This window comes from Silene latifolia, chromosome Y (genome assembly GCF_048544455.1).
Source record: "Silene latifolia isolate original U9 population chromosome Y, ASM4854445v1, whole genome shotgun sequence".
In the NCBI taxonomy this organism is placed as follows: domain Eukaryota; kingdom Viridiplantae; phylum Streptophyta; class Magnoliopsida; order Caryophyllales; family Caryophyllaceae; genus Silene; species Silene latifolia.
In genome coordinates this window covers 415,304,229-415,315,024 of record NC_133538.1, presented here as the reverse complement: position 1 = coordinate 415,315,024, position 10,796 = coordinate 415,304,229, and the positions used below count along the sequence as shown (strand labels likewise).

Here is a 10,796-nt window from a genome sequence, read left to right as displayed (position 1 = left end):
TATTATTATTATTATTGTTATTATTATTATCATTATTATTATTATTATTATCATCATTATTATTATTATCATTATTATGATTATTATCATTATTATTATTATTGTTATTATTTTTATTATTGTTATTATTGTTATTATTATTATTATTATTATTATTATTTTTGCAGAAAAGTTATGGATCTTATTATTTCATGATAAAACCATAAGTACAAGATCCTTGCCACTCTTTCCTACAAAGGAGACCAAAAAAGCCCCCTAAGAAAGATCGAAAAGAACAAACGTCCTAAACAACAAGCCTAAGAAAAATTAGAACCATACAAGCGTAAAGTTACAACTTTCCTAATGACAACAATTAAAGCGTCCACAATTGACTTAGAACCCTTGAAAATCCTGTCATTTCGTTCCTTCCATAAATAGTAGATAGTAGCCAGCAGGCTAGCATACTGCTTGACATTTCTACGAGTAGAAAGATTAGCCTGCATAATATGAGCCAGAGAGAAGGAGCCCGGGGGCATATGAATCCAGTGAGCAACAGCAATCAAAACACACTTAGAGAAATCACATTCGAAAAACAGATGAGGGATATCTTCGCAACTAAGTTCACAGAGTACACATCTGTTGATAAAATACATACCACGGGAGATCAGCTTATCCACAGTAGGCAAACCATTGGTCATAACCAACATACCAGTAAAAGAATGCTTGGGGTGGCATCCAGTCCCATGAATCAGAGGAGCCCAGGGAACTATGGGTCTTCTAGTCCTGATATAGCCAAACATGGTATATGTGCTATACTTCATCTGTGCAGTGGAGGCATCAAGCATATGGAAAGCCTGATCAGGACAACCTGCAAGTCCCAGGAGAAGGTCTTTTATTTTAAGAACATTATTCCAGTACCAAGAGTTGGAAAATGTTTGCTGAGCTTCCCACAAACTAGTCCCTTTTAGAACATAAGTTGTAATCCATCTGGTCCAGATACAATGGGGTCTATAAAAAAATTTCCAAACCCATTTCATCATTTGCGCACAATTCCAGCTTAGTACCTCTTTTATGCCTATCCCCCCCTCCAATTTTGGGGAGCATAGAAACTGCCACTTGAGAAAGACATGTCTTCTGGACCCATCAGCAATACCCCAAAGGAAATCCTTACAAAGCTTGATAATTCTCTTGGCAATGCCTTTTGGGAGAACCACACTAGCCCCCCAAAAAGTATGAAGACAAAAAATGACCGAGTTTACAAGAAGAGCTTTTCCTGCATAACTCAGACTATGATTAGCCCAATTCATAATTCTAGCATTAATTTTATCCAATAGAGTTTGATACATGTCTTGAGTTATTCTAGCATTAAAAAGGGGAAGGCCAAGATATCTGAAAGGGAAAGCCCCATACTAAAACCAGTAGCATCCAAAATAAGGTCCCTGACAGTCTCTGCTACACCTCCAAAATACAGATCAGTTTTGGATGGGTTAGCATGGAGGCCAGATAAGTGACTGAACTTATCAAGGCAATCAGCAACAACCTTAAAAAGGGCAGGTCACCACGAGTAAAGAATAGCAAATCATCTGCAAAAACAAGGTGAGTAAGGTTCAGTTGGACACATTTAGGGTGATAAGAGAAGTTAGCAACTCTAGGGAGCCTTTTGAGCAGCCTAGACAACACCTCCATGCAGATGAGAAATAGGTAAGGGGACAAAGGATCCCCTTGCCTCAACCCACATTTACCAGAAAAGAATCCATGAACTTCTCCATTGATGAGCAAAGAGTAATAAGGAGATGTAACACATGCCATAATCCACTTAACAAAACTAGGAGGAAACTTAAAGAAGAGCAAGCTATCCTGAAGGAAATCCCAATTAACTGAGTCAAACGCTTTCCTGATATCCACCTTAAGCAAACGTCTAGGAGTGAGATAGGCTCGGCCATATTTGAAAACCAGATCATGTGCAAGCATGGTGTTGTCAAAAATATCCCTATTAGCTACAAAAGCAGCTTGTTCAGGACCAATGATGGAGTCCAAAATCGGTTGGAGCCTAGTAGCTAGAATTTTGCTCACCACCTTATAAAAAGCGGTACAGCAAGCAATGGGTCTAAAATCTTCAACAGAAAGGGGGGTTTCCATCTTAGGAACAAGAACCAACAAGGTAGAATTAGCTGCTTTTGACATGTTGCAAGTCTGAGAGAACTCAAACACGGCAGCTTTAAAGTCAGACCCTACCTGATCCCAAGTATTCGAAAAGAACCCAGATGAGTGCCCATCAATTCCACGACACTTGTGCCTATCAATGGATTTTAGGGCATCAAGAATCTCCTGCACCAGAAAATCACAGCATTCAGGGGGGACAGTGTCCTTCAGGAATAAGGATGAGGGGAGAGATTACACAGGACAAGAAGTACCCAAAAGATTAGTGTAGTAGGATACAAAACCTTGAGAGACCTCTTTAGAACCCGTACACTATGCCCCAAACTCATCTTGAATAAGCCCAATACTATTTCTAGCCCTCCTATCAGCAATCCTAGAATAGAAAAATCTAGTGCTAAGGTCATTTAGCTGAAACCCTTGAACTTTAGCCCTCTGGTAGAGAACCTGCAGTTCAGCTCTCTTAATCAGAATATAATCCTGTAGCAATTGCTTCTCCTGGGCAAGAATGGTAAGATCCAGGGGGGAGCTACTGAGCTGATCCTTATTATTATTATTATTATTATTATTATTATTATTATTATTATTATTATTATTATTATTTTTTATGACGAGGGGGTTGAGCCCCCCACGGGCCCATGCATTCCCGCACCACCACATGGACCCTGTAAGCCACCCCCTTCGGGGGCTGCAGTGGCCAAGTGATCATCGCCCCAGCTGGTAATTATTATTATTATTGTTATTATAATAAGTTTGCATAATCTTGAGATGATAGATTTAATCTATTCTGAGGTCTCTTCTTGTTGGTGAAGTGAAATTGAGATGGTTTTGAGCTATCTGAGGAGGACGAACTATAACCAGCAGAATCGTTCTCGGCCTCGCACGGCGCACTGCTACTCACAGAATCCATAGGCACATTGGGTGAACTACGAGGAATACAATCATCAGTTGAAACTGGGGATAACAAGGGCTTCTTTGCCTTCCGTTCTTTGCCAAGAGGGTCAAATGTAGAACCGTCTTGTTTCCCATTTGAGTTGATAGTGGAACGGTCAAACACCACTTGTAGCTCTCGGGAAATATCTTTATTATGAGGATTAAGCTTAAGAGCACATTCAAAATTAGCAATGGCTTTCGGAAGGAGATTCAAATGTTTAAAAGCTAACCCCCTTTTAGAAAGAGCTTTAATGTTTGAAGGATCAACATAAAGAATCAAATTACAATACCAGCAAACTTTTTCATAATCGGGGACCTTCAGAACACAAGCAGCCAAATTCAAAAAGATGGAGACGGCAAGAGAAGTTGTAGCAGGTTCGTTGTAACTGGCAGGGGTACCCATAAGCAAGAAAAATTTAAGAGCAATTTCATAATGAAAGTACGCTAGAGGCAGAACACCCATTTTAAAGAATGTGTTCCCCATATCCTTGAGAATGCCGACACTTTTAAACGAAGGCGCCCAACAATCCAATACAGATTGATCAAGAAGTTCATCCATCTCGGGACAATCATCCCCACAAAACATGTCTCGAAGACTCGCTAAAATTAATTGATATGCCATTGCTAAAAACAAGAAAAGTAAACTTGGAAGACTTAAGGATTAAGAAACTAGAAAACGTAAGGAAGAAGGAAAAGAGGAAAAAAAATAAAAAAGGAAACTTAGCAGAGAAGCAGTGAAGAAGAAGAAGGAAAGACTACTACAACCATTCCATCCACCTCAACACTGACCCAAACTACCCCCATCCACCTAACTGGACCATGAAAAAGACATTAGAATAAGCCACAACCGCAAACTACGACAATCACCGACCGTAGGCTACACCTAGAAAAGACGAAACATACATGAGAACAACCGTCAGCCGCACCCACCCTTCACTCTTATCTATTATCACATACGAATCACCCAGAGATGTCACAAGAAACACCCAGAAGACGCTTCAAACCGCCTCTAAACACAGCCACTTACTCAACATAGAGAGAACACCTTAGGTCCAACATGAGCCACCGAGAGAGTTAAACAACAAATAGCTAAAACATCAAACAATCAATTATGAAACAGAAACTTTGTGGCCAAAAGACACCTTGGTGATAAACGATGAGAGATAACCAAATCACCAGGAAAGTGACCTTAACAAACATCTCAAAAAGACAGAGGGTGGTGAACAAACAGGACAAGAGCAACAAATTAAGGACGAAAGTCATATCAAACAGACTATAAGACGAAAAATGGCGGTTGAAAGAAGGTGGCTTAAAATGAAAACAAAGATTATCCATAGTCGAGAGTTAAGTAGCCACCAGAGATTGGCCAAAGAACGGCTAATCTCCGGCTCTATCGAAGGGGAACGGGATGGTGGAGAGGATGGAGGTGGTAGCAGGACAAAGGAAAACTTAAAAGTGAAGAAAGGAAAAGAAGGGAGAGTCGGTTTCTCTCACTCTCTCTCTCTCTCTCTCAATTATAGAATAAAAAAGGGGAATCAAACGAAATTTCCACAAAAACCAAATAAAAAGACATAAGTATTCCAAAAAAAAACCCAATCTTTATTGATTTTCTACCCTTTTTAACCTTTAATTAAACTCAAAGATTCAATATTTATGAAAAAATTACTAATTTACAAGAAAGAAAGAGAGAAAATAGAGAAAGAGATAGTTGTGTAACTGAAAACAAAGCGTTCGGCTTCTATTATGATCGATGGATTGAAGTCATGATCGTCTTCTGTCACAATGATTGGGTTGTCGTGGATGATTAAATATAGGAAATTGGTGTTTATGAGGGTCTTGTTTTTCATTTTTGTGTAGAGCAAGATTGAAAGAGGATGAGAGTATGTTTGGTAGGGATACAGAATTAGAAGAGTTTTTTTGTGAGGGAATAGAAAAATAAATTATTGACATTGGTAATGAATACGAGATTGTGAATTAGGGAGATTAAATTTAAAAATAAACGCTCCATTAGTTAAGATCTAATGGTTTAAAATAGGAAACATAGACTTAAGTTAGTAAGGTGGACTTATTTAAACCTCATTCTATATATATATATATATATATATATATATATATATATATATATAGGAAGGATCCGGTGAGTCAACCCCCTTAAATGAATCTTGAGTCCAAATAAGGATAGTACGATCTAATTAAATCAAGCACCCAGATCTTGCCACGTCGCACATACATAATGCGCGCTACAAACTCAACCATAATCATTTTTCACTAAAAAACCTCCAACCTCTGTAACTTCTCACTCTCTCTCCTTCGAAAATAAAAAAAAAAACACAAATAATGAAACATAAATAATTGACGGCAATAAAATTTAATCTTTGAACAAAAAAATTGCGTGAATCTAGAGCAAATACATCAACGATTAATTTTTAGAAGACGATAAGGTAAATATAATGTTACTTTTTCAAACAATCGTTGTTTTTTTAGGTTAAAAATGCTGATTTCTTCTTATTTTCAATTGCATTGTAGTTAAACAATGATCCAAAGTTGATTTTATTGTTATAATTGTGTTAATCGGTGTTAATTTCAGGTTAAAATTATTGGTTTTCATTATTTTTCTTTGTTCCTTGTGTTATGTTCGTCTTCGTTGTTATTACACTGTTGTTGTCTCAAACAATCGTCGCTTTTTTTGGTTTAAAATGGTGAATGCTTCTTATTTCCGACTGCATTGTAGTTAAACTGTAGTCTGAAGTTGTTTTTATTCCTATTATTGTCTTAATCGGTGTTAAAATAGGTTAAAATTCCTGGCTTCGATTGTTTTACTTGTTCCTTGTGTTATATTCCTCTTCGTTGTTATTATTGTTTTAACTTTACCGATTACTGTGTTTATTCAATGATAAGTACTTTATAATACTGTTTTGCCTTAATCGTTGTTATTTTACGGATTATTATTTGTCATTAACCCAAAAATTCTATTACGACCCTTTTTTTGGGTTGTATTTGAAATGTTCGTTGTGTTTTGGTTCATAAATTGTTTGTTTATAACTTGTAACACTGTTATTTTGAAAGACAATGATAATCCATAAGACTCTATATAGCATGTTAATTTGTCAAGATGCAACACTATTTACTGAAGATGTAACACATAAATCCTTAAATTGTAACACAATGTGAACCAACACTTACTATTTTTGGTGTTACCTATATTTATATCACCTGTTACAAAAGAACTTTAAAACCCGTATAAAACTGTATAACGTGTTGTTTTGTCAAGATGCAACAATTTTTCCTGAAGATGTAACACATATATTTGCAAATGGTAATACACAAAATGCGTGATATGAACCAATACTTACTATCTTTGACGTTACATTTATTTATCTCATCTGTGACAAACAACTTAAAACTTAAAGGTGAATATAATTTGTATATATCATGTTGTTTCAGGTTTTTAAAAAAACCTTATGTTCATATGAAGATGTCAAGCCCTAAGAAGAAGTCAGCTAACACGGACAAATACAAAGAAAACAAAAAGGAAAGTACAAAACGAAAAGCTCCGAAGAATCCCAATAATGATGGTCAACTTTCAAAGAAACGAGCGAAGCTGATAAAACAGAAAGCAAAAATAACTGCAATGAAATTGGATAAGGCGTGTAAGTCTAAACGTGAAGAAGACAGTGACTGTGAGGAGGTAAAGGAGGATACAAAGCTTGTTACAAAGTGTAGGCCTCATGGTCTTACTGAGATTATTAGACTGCTTACAGGCGAGCAAAAAAAAGCAGTAACAGAAATAGGTTTTGGTGGACTCCTGCATCTAAAACTTAACAAAATTCCACAAGACTTGATGACGTTTTTACTTGAAGCATTTAACGATATAAGCTACATGTTTAAGGCTTCTGAGACAAAGGAATTTGAACTGTCCTCTGATGATGTATATGATGTGTTCTGCCTCCCAAGGACTGGCGCAGAGGAAGCACATATAACATTAGGTAACACAAACCCTTCACAAGATGATCGTCTGAGGGATGAGTGGCGAGCAAGGTTTCTTATAGAAGGAAGAAACGAAATAATAAGAATAAACTGGGTTCAGTAAAGTCTTAAGGCCACAAAAGAAAGTGGTGATTAATTTAAAAAAGTTGTTTGTACTATACAGCTTTGCAACATTCTGAGCCCCAACTTCAAATCATTCAATTGACATGAAGTTGGTGAAGACTGTAGAAGATGTACATCAGATAAGATCATATAACTGGTCTAAATATGTCTTTGACCAATTGGTTGAGTCTGTCAGAGCATATAAAGAAAAGGGGACAACATCTGCTCGTGGTTGCACATTGTTTCTGCTGATTGAGTATCTCCATCGCTTCAAATTTAAAGAGACTTATCCCCCCCCCCCCCCCCCCTCCCCCCCAACAAGCCTATCACTCATAAGGCATTGGACAAATGCAACTATAACAAAAAGGGTTAATGATGAAGCTGGGGTAAAAGCACTTGGGAGTGGGGCTTTGTCAAATGTTGCTTTTCCTATTTGTCTGAACATGCCAACTACAGCAGTTCATTACATGGCATACGATACCTCCCAACGAGTGGCAAATAATATCCCCAGCGAGTCCTGAGAAGTTTTTAACTCCCCAGCTAGTGTCGATTCTCAAATGGAAGTCACACAGGTCTTTCAAAGACCCTCGCAACATCATCTCGATGCAGCGGTCTCCTTAAAGGGTTTTGTAAAGAGCCTTTCTTTTTTATTTATCCCTACGGAGTTCGTTTGGGATCCCCATGAAGTTGGAGTTCATTGCTCCCTAGCCAAACCTATAAACGTCAACCTGGTTGGAAGTCAATACCGGACAATATCTTGAAATAAGTCCGATGTTTCAAGCTATTTTCCGCAATCGATCATTCGAACATTGATGGCTGGCAAGCCTCTACACACCTTTGATGGCTCGTGGCCTCTACGCACCTTCAATGGCTGGAGAGTCTCTACGCACGAACAAGAAGCAATTCAAGGACATATCCCGAAGATGCCTCAGGTATGACTCCTTCTTATGGCTGGCGAGCCTTTATACGTAGTCTAATGGACTTTAAATGACCCGCGTCGACAGTCGAAAGACTCTAAAATGTTCGCGACGGCAGGTCCTTGACTCGCATCCCTGAGTCGCCTCGACGTCGCTCTTCCTGACGGTAGGTCCTTGGCTCAAACCTTTTTGAGGCGCCTCAACGTCGCAATAGTCTTCAGGTTGTAATCTTCGATTGATCTGGGAACTATACTTTGAATTTCTCCCCGTCCAAGCCTCAGTCAAAGTGGGGGCTCTGTAGATACTCAGTATCTACACCTTCCAAAAACCACCCGATGATGATCTGACTATAACGTGTTTTTGATATGCGTGCGTGGATTGGCTATGCATGATACGGTTTGATGCATTACTCGGATATGAAAAATGATTTCAAAAATGGTTTTCTAATGTCATTTGCATTGAAACAACACTAGCTAGAGTTAAAACCGTGTTTGGACCCAAAACCGACACAAAAACCAACAACCCGAGTTAATCTGAGTCAACCCGAGTCAACACAAGTCTCAAATGTCAAAAATAATACCATAAATGATTTTATCATGCCATTTGAATTAAAATGACACTAATAAGAGTCAAAACCGACATCGAGCCAAAAACCATCTCAAAATTCAAATCCCGACTCAACACAGGTCAAACCCGAGTCAAGCAAAAAATGCCACCCCAAATAACACCCAAATACCATCTTATTGGATGACCATATTGTTACACGATATACTATTTGAATACCACAAATCAAACCAACCAAACAATAGATGGATCAAAGGCCATGTCTAAATTAAAAAGTACAGGACACCCCATTGAGGCACTAGATGGCTCGCACCCCTTTTGGCCTCCTCCTTAGCCTCCAAGCAAACTCAACCGACATAACACCCCACATTTCTCTATAAATACCCACCTTCACACACCATAATACTCACGCGAGCGTCCGCCCCCTTACATCTCCCTTAAACTTCTAGACTCGACTTCCTAAGTTACAAATCGACACATATTTTTGACCTACCGATTGAAAACACAAGCCTTACACATTTGTTTGGTACCATCGCCATGCATTCGACCGACCCATTCGACCAATTCAAGCACATTAATCAACATGTTTTTCAACAACATATTTTCAACACATTTTCAAAATAAAATCCTTTTTTAAGGCACTCTTTTAAACTTCTTCTGATACCGAGTAGTCGCATAACGAGAAAACTATCTCTAAAGTCGTCTACCTCGCAAACATCATAATATGTAAATTTGAGGGTATAAACAACTCACTTATTTCATGTCTTTACCATTTTTATGAGTTTATAAGCATGAACAATGAATAAATCAACAAGAAGGGAAATCATATATTACAATGGAACTGCCAAGTGGCATTGAAACAGATAAGTAGTTAAGAGCAAAAGATGTGGATGTAAGTGAACTAAGTATCTCTAATTTCATTAATTTTATTTGCACGTCTACTGTTAAAAAAGTTATTCACTATGATTGTAACACTTAGATGTTTACATGATAACAATTATATGGCTTAATGTAACAAAAAGACCCACACTTAGATGTTATTCAACATTGTAACACAGACAGTTTAATATATATACACATTATTAATGTGTTTTGTAACACTTACATTTTTGCTTCCAACGTCCAGGATATTCACCTAATTTCATTAATTTTATATGCATATCTACTATTAAAAAGTTATTTGCTATGATTTTAACACTTAAATGTTTACATGATACACAATTATAATACTAAATGTAACAAAAAGACCCATATTTAGATGTTATTCAACATTGTAACACTGACAGTTTAATATATACACATTATTAATATGTTTTGTAACACTTATATTTTTGCTCCTTCATCTAGGATATTCACCTAATTTTCCTAACATTGAAAAGGGACAATGACCTGCTTTATGAGAGAAATCTTGCTCGGATGAAAGAGTTTAAGGAAAATACTAAAGCCAGTGACGCCTCTACTTCACATAATCCAACTCCACCTATTTTATCACCAACTCAATCTCTTTTTAGAGATATGAGATTCCATAACTACTATGACTTTGTTGTTGAGAAGGCTAGGGAATTGAGGGATTTGGCATCTAATCTGCCATCGTTTGATGAATACTGTGACTTAGTGACAAATAACAACAGAGGACCTACTGTTAATGAAGACCATGATGCTGAATGTGATTTCTTTGATTTTGATAGAGGCCATATGCCTGGGTTAGATTAAATGGGAAGGAGTCAAGAGAATGATGGAGAAAATAATGTCGCCAATGAGTAGGCAAATGAGATTGTCCATGATGTTATAATTGAAATCAACAGTGTTGAGCAAAGTGGAGAGGAAAATGATGAGAATCGCCGAAATGGGGAAGAAATGGGTGAGGGAAATGTTGAACAAAATGCTGATAAGAACTATGTGGAAGGTGGTAGGGGAAATGATGAGGAAAATGGTGATGATGGTAAGGAAAATGATGATCAAAATGGTGATCAAAATGCTGCTAAAAATAGTGGGGAAAGTGGGAAGAAAAATGTTGACCAATGTGATGATGGTCATCCAAGTGGTGATGGAGTCAACAATAACAAGGCAAATGACATAGACCATGATGTTATACCTGACATCAAAAGTGGTCAGTAAAATGGCGAGGGGGCAGTTCTAAATAATGCTGAAGAAGAA

General features: G+C 37.5%; 1 protein-coding gene across 1 annotated transcript; it reads right to left on the bottom strand.

Annotated features, from left to right (window-relative positions):
- Positions 1 to 296: 296 nt before the first annotated feature.
- Positions 297 to 1,286, bottom strand: LOC141632393 (uncharacterized). The gene has a single exon (XM_074444943.1). The coding sequence runs from the start codon at positions 1,284 to 1,286 to the stop codon at positions 297 to 299; it is 990 nt and encodes a 329-aa protein (XP_074301044.1).
- Between the last annotated feature and the right edge of the window lie 9,510 nt (positions 1,287 to 10,796).